Here is a 13,824-nt window from a genome sequence, read left to right as displayed (position 1 = left end):
AAAGTCTTGAAGCCCTTCACGTAAAAAGTCGAACAACCCCACACTAACTACTCAAATAACGGAACCACTCACACTACCCACCATGAGAGTGGGAGAGAAGGACCGGAATGCCAAGATGCCAACCATGGCACCATGCCCACTACGGTCACCTGAGTTCCAAACACCTGACTGGTCAATGTTTACAGGTCCCTGGTACCAGGTACAATATGCAGGTACCTGACCTAATATATATATATATATATATATATATATATATATATATATATATATATATATATATATATATATATATATATATATATATATATATATATATATTATATATATATATATATATATGTATATATATATATATTAGGGGATATAAATCCGGTGTTCCCTACCGTCTCTTATTTTTCAAGTTAAAGCCCCGCTCCTGTGCCAGGAAAGTCCACTACGGGCTCACCATAGCCCGTGCTACTTGGAACGTTTTGTTCCCAGTAGCTGAATCTAAAACAACAAACTGTCTCTTCACTTGAGAATGAACCTTGTAGGTTCGAAACGTTGAGTAAATTATAAAAGTATAATATACAGTTATTTTGTATGTATAATATATAAATAATAAAGTATAATATATTATTTATTTTAGTTATTTTTTATTCTTTTAGTCAGTCTTGAACAAATATGACATCTAATACTCTCCAATAGTCAGGGACAGGAAGCCAGCTAGGGCCTATGGAGCCAACAACTAGTGATGACCTTTCCCAGCATGTAACCTACAACAGTTGCCTAAATCCCAATACCTATGTACTGCTCGGTGAACAGTTGGATAGGTTTAAAAGAAACGTGCCCAACCGTTTCTGCCCCGCCTAGGAACTGGAGAAAGGATCATCAGTTATGAGCCAAGGACGTAGACCACAGCGGTGAAAGGACGCGTATAGTGACTATGTGCTTCTCGTAATCCTTTCTTGGAAAGATATTTCATACATTCTTATATGTTTGATACCATTTTGAAACAGTAACAATGATGAGGTGCACTAATTTCCTCAAATATATTACAGGTGTATTACATGCATGATTACCTGTTCCCGTCTGTAGACATGGTGGCCCTCAGGTAAATTCAGGTAAAGAGTGAAGTTAACTGAAACGGGACTGAGAGACCCCGTAGAGTTCTGCAATATAATATATTCTTTATGGCATGAGGTACCTGGAACTTTGCAATTACTTTATTCACTCTCGTATTCTTGAAGATATCCTCACAGTATACCCAAAATTTGCCAGTGCCAGCTACTAAACATATGGCCCTGTATGACTAACCATCCTGCGAGATGGGGACTTGTATTACCACTGCTGCCTTATTCACTCTTGTGTTGTTGGTATCCTCAAAATGCATCCGGAGTCTGCCAGTGCAGACTGCTTATCACATGCCTCTGTATGACTAACCATCCTGTGTGATGGGGATTTTTTAGCATCACCTAGTTAGCGTTTTTGACACTGTACTCCACTTCATATAGTCTAGGGTAGTTGCACTAATGCAGATGTACCTCATGTATTAATACAAAAAAAAATATATTCTTTAGTCGATCTTGTAACCTCATGAAACAATTTAAATCTACCATTGTGCACTATTGTCTTAAGTATAATCCACGGCCAATAGTTTGGCGGGGAGTATAAGCATCATTCTCACTCCAATTAGACCTAATTGAATTGCTCCGATTAGGTAAAACTGTAAATGTATTTTGTAAAAAAAAAATGGATGTTAACAATAATAATATATAATAATGACCAGCTGGACATTATATTACTGTGCATGGTGACCTGTGCAAGTTGTGGTGACCACAAGAGCTATGATGTGAACTAGTATACTTCCTTGGTTATTCACTAGTGAGTGAAGACCTTTCAAATTCGTTCTTCACTCATGAATGAATAACTAAAACCTTCACGTGTTCTGAAACCGAAAAAAAGGGTTCGTTCAGTCTGTTTCGAACGTTGAAATGTTTCCATGTGGTATTAAACAAGACCGAACGAGAACCACCAACCAGAAGACCTAGAAGAACCGGGCCTTGACACAAGGGACGTGGACAACAGAGGCACCAGAGTGCCAACCTCAACCCTACACACAGGGGTCTGGTAGCAGAGTGGACAGCGCACGGGACTCGTAATCCTGTGGCCCGGGTTCGATTCCCGGACATGGCAGAGACAAACGGGCAGAGTTTCTTTCACCTCGATGCCTCTGTTACCTAGCAGTAAACAGGTACATAAAGGACCTGATAGTTGAATGGACAGAGCTCTGGACTCGTAATCCTAGGGGTCTGAGTTCGATACCCGGTGATGGCAGTAACAAAATGGGCAGTTTCTTTCAGCCTGATGCCCCTTGAAAGAACAGAGCTCAACTAGGTTAATACAACTAGGTGAATACACACACATACATACATGCCCGCACGCACACACACACACACACACACATACATGCACACACACACACACACACATACATACATGCCCGCACGCACACACACACACACACACACATACATGCACACACATACACAAGCGAGTGTGTTTTTACATGAAGATTTGGGTTCATTATTTTTTTTTAAATCCATTCCTTTCTACGAGGAAAGGCTAAAGCTGAACCTCACGTCCCTGGAAAACAGAGGAGTAAGGGGGGACATGATAACCAAGTTGGCAAGGGTGGGAGCTTGAAATTCTGAGTCATAGAGATATTAGAATGGTTTCATTTATCACAAGAGTAGGGAAAATGGAGCGAACTAAAGGAGCAGGATGTGGACGGAAACTATTCATCATTTTTAAAATAGATATAATGAGTAAATAAGACAGGAGTCATTGCTTTAAACCGGCGGCTAGAAACACGGGGTCCAGGAGCTAATGCCCGATCCTGCAGGCTCAAATAGGCGAGTACAAAGAGGTGGATACACACATACACAGCTTGGATAGACTCCATCTATTTAGACAGTAAATCATCCTATAATTACCCGTCCCTATTAAAAACTAAATCTATCAATACAATTGAGAATACAAAGAATACAAACTGGATCATATTACCGAATAATAGATCATAATAGATCTTTAATAGATTGAAGTAATTGATACAACAGCCATGCTGGCGTCTGTTTAACCACCCCGGAGCCGGTCGGCCGAGCGGACAGCACGCTGGACTTGTGATCCTGAGGTCACGGGTTCGATCCCGGGCGCCGGCGAGAAACAATGGGGTAGAGTTCCTTTCACCCTATGCCCCTGTTACCTAGCAGTAAAATAGGTACCTGGGTGTTAGTCAGCTATCACGGGGCTGCTTCCTGGGGGTGGAGGCCTGGTCGAGGACCGGGCTGCGGGGACACTAAAGCCCCGAAATCATCTCAAGATAACCTCAAGATAACCCCCCAACCTCCCCCACCAGGTCTGTGTCAACTTCCCCTCCCTACACCTTAGACCTCACTCCTGCACCTTCCCCTCCCTATTTCCCCCACACTAACCCCTCCCCAGATCCTTCCCCCTCCCCCCCTCTCACCTTCCAAGCGTGTGACCATCCCCCCCATGAAGCCCCCCCCCCCCTTTAACGAGCTGCCCTGAATTCCGGAGTGAACAGCCAGTCTTAGTTCCTTGGTATGCCTCGTTCGGTGTTAGGCTGACTCCTATTTACTGTGTGTGTACATCGGATGTGATGATGAGAGAGAGAGAGAGAGAGAGAGAGAGAGAGAGAGAGAGAGAGAGAGAGAGAGAGAGAGAGAGAGAGAGAGAGAGAGAGAGAGAGAGAATAAGAGAGAGAGAATAAGAGAGAGAGAATAAGAGAGAGAGAATAAGAGAGAGAGAATAAGAGAGAGAGAGAGAATAAGAGAGAGAGAGAGAATAAGAGAGAGAGAGAGAATAAGAGAGAGAGAGAGAGAATAAGAGAATAAGAGAGAGAGAGAGAATAAGACAGATAGAGAGAACAAGAGAGAGAGAACAAGAGAAAGAGAACAAGACAGACAGAACAAGAGAGAGAACAAGAGAGAGAACAAGAGAGCGAACAAGAGAGAGAACACGAGAGAGAACAAGAGAGAGAGAGAACAAGACAGACAGAACAAGAGAGAACAAGAGAGAGAACAAGAGAGAGAACAAGAGAGAGAACAAGAGAGAGAACAAGAGAGCGAACAAGAGAGAGAGAACAAGAGAGAGAACAAGAGAGAGAGAACAAGACAGACAGAACAAGAGAGAACAAGAGAGAGAGAACAAGAGAGAGATCAAGAGAGAGATCAAGAGAGAGAACAAGAGAGAGAACAAGAGAGAGAGAACAAGAGAGAACAAGAGAGAGAACAAGAGAGAGAGAACAAGAGAGAGAACAAGAGAGAGAACAAGAGAGAGAGAACAAGAGAGAACAAGAGAGAGAGAACAAGAGAGAGAACAAGAGAGCGAACAAGAGAGAGAACAAGAGAGAGAGAACAAGAGAGAGAACAAGAGAGAGAACAAGAGAGAGAGAACAAGAGAGAGAACAAGAGAGAGAACAAGAGAGAGAGAACAAGAGAGAACAAGAGAGAGAGAACAAGAGAGAGAACAAGAGAGAGAACAAGAGAGCGAACAAGAGAGAGAACAAGAGAGAGAGAACAAGAGAGCGAACAAGAGAGAGAACAAGAGAGAGAGAACAAGAGAGAGAACAAGAGAGAGAGAGAACAAAAGAGAACAAGAGAGACCAACCACAGCCACCTAGGGAAGGGTTGAGCCAACACCACCACAATGCTGGCCCACCAAACTCAACTATTTTTACTCCGCCAAATCTCACAACTTGACGCTGGGCTCCTGGCGGCCACGGAGGAGGAGGTGTGAGAAGCACAGTTGTTACAGCTACAACAGCACAAGTAACAGTAGCAACAACAACAGAAGCAAGAACAGCAGAAGTAACAGTAGCAACAACAGAAGTAACAGTAGCAACAACAACAGAAGTAACAGTAGCAACAACAACAGAAGCAACAGTAGCAACAACAACAGAAGTAACAGTAGCAACAACAACAGAAGTAACAGTAGCAACAACAACAGAAGTAACAGTAGCAACAACAACAGAAGTAACAGTAGCAACAACAACAGAAGCAACAGTAGCAACAACAACAGAAGTAACAGTAGCAACAACAACAGAAGTAACAACAACAGAAGTAACAGTAGCAACAATAACAGAAGTAACAGTAGCAACAACAACAGAAGTAACAGAAGCAACAACAACAGAAGTAACAGTAGCAACAACAACAGAAGTAACAGTAACAACAACAGAAGTAACAGTAGCAACAACAACAGAAGTAACAGTAGCAACAATAACAGAAGTAACAACAACAGAAGTAACAGTAGCAACAACAACAGAAGTAACAGTAGCAACAACAACAGAAGTAACAGTAGCAACAACAACAGAAGTAACAGTAGCAACAACAACAGAAGTAACAGTAGCAACAACAACAGAAGTAACAGTAGCAACAACAACAGAAGTAACAGTAACAACAACAGAAGTAACAGTAACAACAACAGAAGTAACAGTAGCAAGAACAACAGAAGTAACAGTAGCAAGAACAACAGAAGCAACAGCAGCAAACAGCGACACTATCAGAACCATGAATAAAAAATACTAAAAGATAATGGAGTAAAGAGGGGAAGAAGGAGGAGGTTGAGGAGGAAGATAAAGAGAAGGAAGGGGAGGATAATAAAGGGAAGCAGAAGGAGGATAAAGAGGACGAGGGGGAGACTAAAGATGAGAATAAGGAAGGAAGGATAAAGAAAGTGAACAGCAACAGGAGGAGACACTAAGCAACATATACTGTCATTAAGACAATGAAAGAGACAGAGACCAATAAACAAGGGGGGAGGCAGCAAACAGTAAACAAGGGTGGAGGCAGCAAACAATAAACAAGGGTGGAGGCAGCAAACAATAAACAAGAGTGGAGGCAGCAAACAATAAACAAGAGTGGAGGTAGCACACAATAAACAAGAGTGGAGGTAGCACACAATAAACAAGAGTGGAGGCAGCAAACAATAAACAAGAGTGGAGGCAGCAAACAGTAAACAAGAGTGGAGGTAGCACACAATAAACAAGAGTGGAGGTAGCACACAATAAACAAGAGTGGAGGCAGCAAACAATAAACAAGAGTGGAGGCAGCAAACAGTAAACAAGAGTGGAGGTAGCACACAATAAACAAGAGTGGAGGCAGCAAACAATAAACAAGAGTGGAGGCAGCAAACAATAAACAAGAGGGAAGGTAGCACACAATAAACAAGAGTGGAGGCAGCAAACAATAAACAAGGGGGAAGGCAGCAAACAATAAACAAGGGGGGAGGCAGCAAATAATAAACAAGAGTGGAGGCAGCAAACAATAAACAAGGGGGGAGGCAGCAAACAATAAACAAGAGTGGAGGCAGCAAACAATAAACAAGGGGAAAGGCAGCAAACAATAAACAAGGGGGAAGGCAGCAAACAATAAACAAGGGGGGAGGCAGCAAACAATAAACAAGGGGGGAGGCAGCTAACAATAAACAAGGGGGGAGGCAGCTAACAATAAACAAGGGGGGAGCCAGCTAACAATAAACAAGGGGGGGGACAGCTAACAATAAACAAGGGGGGAGGCAGCAAACAATAAACAAGGGGGGGACAGCTAACAATAAACAAGGGGGGAGGCAAGAACACAATAAACAAGAGGGGAGGCAAGAACACAATAAACAAGAGGGGAGGCAGCTAACAATAAACAAGAGGGCAGGCAAGAACACAAGCAAGAGGAAAGGCAAGAAGACAATAAACAAGGGGGGAGGCAGCAAACAATAAACAAGAGGGCAGACAACAGTCCCACTAAGGCAGACTTGGCTCTAACATCAAACAAACAGGCAACAGACGGCAACCCTCGGACGAAAATAAAACAAAACAATATTAAACTTGGAGACACGAATATATGAACGAACGATGAGAGACTCGTTTGTACAGAGAGAAAAAGATCTCACTAGAGACACGGACGCAAGAGATTCGAAACCTCTGACGCAATGCGTCTCACAGTGCAAGGCAAAATTTTGACGCAATCTACAACCGCGTCAAAAACGGTTGATTACTTAACATTAAAAGCAGTTTGATACTGACGATCTTTCGACCTGCATAAGTTTTTTGAAGAGTTGCATAGATTCCTACTCTTCCATCTATCATAGCTGACATACAAGCTTACTTGTACAGCTTAAAAGTACTTACGTACTTTAAGCTGAATCGACTTGAGAATGGTCCAGGACGGACCGAAACGTCGTCGTCCCTTCACCTTCTAGTGTGTGGTCTGGTCAACAAGTACTTACTTAAGCTTTAAGCTGTACAGCCATAGCGATACCTAAAGATAATACAGTGATGGGTACATTATACACAGAGTTCTCTTGTTGAACCCACTACGCATTTTTTTCGCAATAGAACCCCGCGTACAAATGTCGGTGCTTAAGGGAAATATAAAACGCCACAATACTGACGCCTAATTCCCCCAATGATTAAGAAAAGATGTACAGACTTCGTAAGAGGTTACGAAGTAAGAATCTGATTCGGCAAATGAATCAATCTCCTGCTTCCTTAATCCCTCTTAAGACATCGCGAACAACCAATTGATCCGTCGACCAGTTAAGAAACTAGAGCCTCGTTCGTTATGGGAGTGAACTAGACAACTGGCCTAACCAACTAGAGATCGCAGCACATGAGGAGGATAACATCGAGGTGCTCGAGTTGGTTATGGCTATACACAGGACGGTGTAAACAGGATTCTTAAACAGGGAGTCAATAGGATTCCTAAAATGTCGATTCACGTCAGAACCCCAAAACAATGCATACAAATTGGAGCAATTTTGTTCTAAGAAGGATAGAGAGCTTCAGTTGTTGTAGAGTCTGGAATGTAAGGTTGGAGTGAGGAGGAATGTTCCGTGACCATCTGTAACTGGCCATACTGTACCGCGTCCCATCCCCAGATCATCAATACCTCCACACGGGTCAACACTCCTCCAGGCATCATTACCTCCACATGGGTCAACACACCTCCAGGCATCAATACCTCCACATGGGTCAACACACCTCCAGGCATCAATACCTCAACACGGGTCAACACTCCTCCAGGCATCAATACCTCAACACGGGTCAACACTCCTCCAGGTATCAATACCTCAACACGGGTCAACACACCTCCAGGCATCAATACCTCAACACGGGTCAACACACCTCCAGGCATCAATACCTCAACACGGGTCAACACACCTCCAGGCATCAATACCTCAACACGGGTCAACACACCTCCAGGCATCAATACCTCAACACGGGTCAACACACCTCCAGGCATCAATACCTCCACACGGGTCAACACACCTCCAGGCATCAATACCTCAACACGGGACAGTAATCCATCACCCAATCAGCAAGTGAGCAGAAGACAGGTGATAGGGAGAGGAAGAGCATCTAGGTGAAAGGTAAATAAGCTGTGGAGACTATTGACACGGCCCCTGAGAGCTATTCTCTCACCACCCCTCCCCTTCCCTCATCCCACTCTCCCCTCTCCCTCCCATCCCAATCTCCCATCTCAGCCTCACCACGGAAGCGGTTGGTGCAGCTGCCCAAAGATGGCGCCACCTCCTGGAACACTTTCATACCTCCCAAACACCAACAATTATCACACGTTACTCGTTTCTTTGATCGCTAATTTAACAATACCCAAAGATAATATCCATAGATAATATTACGCTACGCTATCCAAAAATAGAGTACATCATATAGATTTCAAAGTGTCACCCCCTCCGGAATTCATTTTTTAAAACGTTTATTTAACTCTATTAAAACTCTAACTACCAATAACAACAATCGCGATAAGTGTAAATAACGTCACAGTGAATACTCTTATAAAAATAGCTTTCAGATAAGGAATATACAAAACAAGTTCTCAACATGTTTACAACTCGAGCATCTCTCAAAGCTGGACATTTTGGCAACTAATGGGCGGTGGTGGCTGCTATATACACTGGGGGGAGACACAATGTATGACCCTCCCAGGATTCAGCCCCACTCTTCCCCCCATTGTAGCCATGATTCAGATTACGGGACAAATCGTCCAGTGGAATAAAGAGTCTTGGATGCTGGATAATATGATTCTGTTAAGATTGCCAGAATGGCAACGCTGGATGAGTTGCCGGTTTGCTGCGGACAAAAAAAAAATTAGTTCGGTTTTTTTAAGAGGTCCGCCGATATATTACGAGTTCTGTCCGTGAAAGAGAAAGAATGGCTACGATAATTCAAACCCGATAAAAAGTAAATTTCTCATCCAGATACTCGAGAGTAGCTGTAAAAGTTATTTGCCAACATCGACTTGGCTCCGAGCGTGTCGCATTGCGCACCAAGCTTGCCGCCGCCGCCGCCAGGTGGTGCGCCAAGCATCTCCGTGACGTCACGGCCGGTTTAAATTCGGCGCCAAGGAGCCTCATGGTTCAAGTTTCTTAGATAAAACACAAAGAAGAGTGCAATTAAAACATTTGGATACGTAGCAAATTTGACATTTTTAGAACTCTTCAACTATTCATAAAACTACTTAATGTCCCAAGCAGGAGATAGAGGGGTCCCGGTGGTGCAGTCGGCTTCATTCTCCACCCACAGTGGAGATATTCCAACTTCATATATATGGAGTCCAACGTGTCAAAGAAATTCTAAACGTCAATATATGAAAACATTACCACACGACTGAAATAATATTATATGTAGCGACGGCTAGAAAGAGTCTAACATATTACGAGCGGATTATAGGCTCCCTTCATCCAGCTTCAGACACGGGCCGCGACAGTTCCCGACTCTGCCGCTTGTGGCAGCACCTCCCGGGGGCCGCTACTCTCAAAAACCAAATACAGATCACAACATTCATGCATCCGATCGTTGTCGCCCCTCAATCAACAACAACACTGTCCACATTATACACTGAACACGCATTTTGCTTAGTTCAAATAACAAGCAACACCCATATTGTGAACAGTAGAAGGAAGGTTATAGAGAGAAGGTTATAGAGGCAAGGTTATAGAGGGAAGGTTACAGAGGGAAGGTTATAGAGGCAAGTATGGGGGGCTGAGGAACTCAACCCCGACATTCGTTTAGCGATATCACCTGAATTTACCTGAGGGCGACTAATACTCTAGTGGCTTCGATGAGAACAGGAAGCCCGCGGCTTGTCAAATGTCTCCCCATTTGTCCCGATGATTTTTTTCAAGCTGGGGTTTAAAGTTCAGCAGAGTTTTGGCATTTACGGCTTCGGCGGGTAGGCTGTTCCATGGGTTTATAGCCCTGTGGGTGATAATAATCTCTTTTCAGCCCTATATTGCGACTTGTTGAGGTTAAAACCGTTACTCCCTGTTGGAATTTCATCTGAGCTTTTGAAGAAGTTGTCCGGATCAACATCCTCCAAATTGTTCAGTATTTTGAACGTTTCGACGAGATCAGCCTTGTCCTGTCTGGTTTGTTAGCCCTGTGGCCCCCAACCCGTCCTGGTGTGAGACTTGACTTAGTTCTGGAACCGTTTCTGCTGCCCTGTTTCTGTTTTTGTTATATATATATATATATATATATATATATATATATATATATATATATATATATATATATATATATATATATTTTTATATAATTTTGGTAGTACGGATGGGGGGTCTGTTCTGGACTCAAAATTGGGAATATCATGCGGCACGTTTTCTTTCATCTAATGCAACTGTTCACCTAGAAGTAAATAGGTTGCTGGGAGCTGGACAACAGTTGTCGGGTTACATCCTGGGTAGGGTCAGTGGTTCGACTCTGGGAGAAGACTTCGATATCAGCCAAACGTATATACATACACTGGCTGCCTGTCCCTAACAGAACAAATTATTAATTATAATAATTGCAGAATCTGCAACGTTCATAGAGTAAACTACTTTGTTAATTTATAATAAATCTTAGTGTATGCTATTCTTTACGATAATGAAGAGTTCATGTTACTATCATGCAACATCCGGATTGTAAAACAATTCTACTTTACAATTAACTTGTTTTTTATCCTTGAAAATTAAAAAAAAAAACAATTCTACTCCAGCCTGTGCTTCACAAACCTTCGTAAGTTTACCCTAAAATTAAAAGAATGAGACGTTTTCTGTAAAAGCGAGTAACGTGCTGGTGCTTGTTCATACACTCACACAAACTATAATATTTTCTCTTCCAAACTGTTGATAACTGTAGGAGTAAATATCTGTAATAAGAGCAACCTTTCACCTCGTTAGTAACGACGGTCCGAGACACACTCGGCACTCGGCCAAGAACAAGCGCGGCTGTAAAAGCCGGTTCTGGCCTCTTCAATCACAAGTTTTAATTTGGAATCTGTAAAAAAAAGAGGTAATATATATATTTTTTTAATTTATAAGAATCCGTATCAGAGCAATTCATGAAATTAACTTATTCTGTGAAAATATTTGAAAACAAAAACATTTAATCCTATTATATGTAGGGATATATAAATACGCTTAGTCCTGTGAATAGTATATTGAGGAAGGTAATTAACTCGATCGCTTCTTGATGTAGTTACACCAAGAGGTTAGCTTAGTTCTGGACTATGTACAGGACTCAGGCACACTGGCTGGTTGGTCAATAAGCAACTGTGGTGGCCTTAATGACCCTTCAAAGGTTGATGGGCCGTAAGTCCAACATCAAACCAAATGAATAAGAATATTGGAAAGTCCAAGACTACTGACTGACAACACTCACATCCAATACATAAAAATTGGTTTAAACAATTATTATTACTCTTAAAGGTTACCTATGAGCTGTGTATAGTGGCCATACACAGTTCCCTGAAGTGTGTGTATACTGTATTAGCAGGTCCCTGCACCTGTTAACTGTGTATACTGTATTAGCAGGTCCCTGCACCTGTTAACTGTGTATACTGTATTAGCAGGTCCCTGCACCTGTTAACTGTGTATACTGTATTAGCAGGTCCCTGCACCTGTTAACTGTGTATACTGTATTAGCAGGTCCCTGCACCTGTTAACTGTGTATACTGTACGCGTAGTTCCTATAATATCTATGAACTATGCGTATTGTATTCATAGGCCCTCGTACCTATGAACAGTGAATAAGTTTAGTTTTAAGTTTTGCCCCGAGGGGCGAGTTTATTGGGCAGCGTCACTCATCCTGTGAGTGGACACACCGCCATAGTGACAGTATTGGGCAGCGCCACTCATCCTGTGAGTGGACACACCGCCATAGTGACAGTATTGGGCAGCGCCACTCATCCTGTGAGTGGACACACCGCCATAGCAGCATGTACAACACCCCCCAATAGAAAGAAAACCCGCTGGGTTGTTCATCCTGTCACTTGTACCCAGACACACTGGGACTGGCTTAACTGTCTCAAGTGAACACCTCCTCAAACACGAAGATTAACATTTGTCAACCCTTAAAAACTTACGTTATCTTGCGGGTGCAAAATGGGGGAATCTTTTGAGAACAGCATATTTGACAGATAGTATTTTCCTAACTCAATGTGGGGTTTATTATGCTACACACATTTCTGATATCTCTTAATTAGATGTCAAGGCGGTGTCCGTCACTCTCACCACAGATTCTGCAACTTCTCTGCTCAGCCGTTGTTTCCATCCTGAATATCCATAGATATTTGTATCCAAAACGAATCCTTGCTATTACTGTTTCTCTCCCGCGGTCCCCCTCCCCTTCGTCCATATTGATTGGGATTGCAAGCTGCAACAAAATTGTACCACCGTACAGATTGTTATATCTATCCTCCTTTCCTCAGTAACCTTGTCAAGGTGATGTTGCCTCATAATACCTCTAATTTGTAGCAAAATCTTGGATATGAAGTATTCAATATGGTTTCCTTCAGCGACCTCATCAGACACGACATCTGCTGAGGGCGCTGAAGGAGACCATATTGAATTAGAGAAAGAATGAAATACAACCACCAACTTACCCAATATTGTGTTCAGAGAGAAAAGACTATGAAAAAACATACACACACACACACACAGGGGCCTCGCGGCTGAGTGGACAGCACTCGGGGATCGTAGTCCTAAGGTCCAAGGTTCGATTCCCGAACCGTTCGAATGGACAAACACACACACACACACACACACACACACACACACACACACACACACACACACACACACACACACACACACACAGGATAACAGTGATAAATGAGACTGAACATGTATGGAGTCGGAGATAAGGTGTAATTACGCAAATGCTTTTAAATCTCTCATTATTCCGTCCCCTGATAACTCCCTCCGCCAACAATGGGCACTGAGGCTTTCATAAAGGAAATTGATCAAAAACTGGATACAGCCTTTGTTGGTCCGCGCGATGAGCTACTTCGCTAATGCCACCAAGCCAGGCAGTGTCACTAAGCCAGACAGAGTTAATGCCACAAGCCAGGCACAATCACGCCACATGAACTGTACACATAAATACTGATTATTTCTCATCTTTATTAGTAATAATGATTATTATGGCTTGGAAATTATCCCTCACTCTTCAACCCTCCTCATATCTTACAACCCTGACATGTCACAACACTGACACCTCACAACTCCCTCACACCTCAACCCCCCCCTCCCTACCCCACCCCTCACACCCCCATATATCAAGCAGTTTTTCTACCACATCCTTACCCGTCTGCTGGTTATATAAACTGACCTCCAACATCTTATCCATGTGTCCTCTCCACATGGCTGACGACCCAGTCAACAGTCAGTCAACTCAGCCTTCGTCTGGACCCGTTCCTAACCTCATTTTGGGCCTATAAATCCTGTCTAGGATTGGCGGCCTCTCTTTTATTTATTTTTTTAGCC

The 13,824-nt window shown here is 42.9% G+C and overlaps 1 protein-coding gene across 1 annotated transcript; it reads left to right on the top strand.

Annotated features, from left to right (window-relative positions):
* The first annotated feature begins 6,907 nt into the window (after positions 1 to 6,907).
* On the top strand, positions 6,908 to 8,944 carry LOC138359209 (uncharacterized). The gene is made up of 3 exons (XM_069318201.1): positions 6,908 to 7,003; positions 7,933 to 8,376; positions 8,861 to 8,944. Exons 1-3 carry the CDS (start codon positions 6,908 to 6,910, stop codon positions 8,942 to 8,944), a joined length of 624 nt encoding a protein of 207 aa, XP_069174302.1.
* Positions 8,945 to 13,824: the final 4,880 nt, after the last annotated feature.

This window comes from Procambarus clarkii, chromosome 89 (assembly GCF_040958095.1).
Source record: "Procambarus clarkii isolate CNS0578487 chromosome 89, FALCON_Pclarkii_2.0, whole genome shotgun sequence".
Lineage (NCBI taxonomy): Eukaryota > Metazoa > Arthropoda > Malacostraca > Decapoda > Cambaridae > Procambarus > Procambarus clarkii.
Note: the sequence above shows the minus strand (reverse complement) of the source record. Positions and strands in the feature narration are given on the sequence as shown.

What these genes read in the sequence shown, in the direction of transcription:
- LOC138359209 (XM_069318201.1), top strand. Translation starts at nt 6,908, where the DNA reads ATGAGAGACTCGTTTGTACAGAGAGAAAAAGATCTCACTAGAGACACG. An exon ending in AATGCGTCTCACAGTGCAAG is followed by an intron (nt 7,004 to 7,932) that starts GCAAAATTTTGA and finishes TCCCATCCCCAG; the next exon opens with ATCATCAATACCTCCACACG. An exon ending in ATCCATCACCCAATCAGCAA is followed by an intron (nt 8,377 to 8,860) that starts GTGAGCAGAAGA and finishes TTATAAAAATAG; the next exon opens with CTTTCAGATAAGGAATATAC.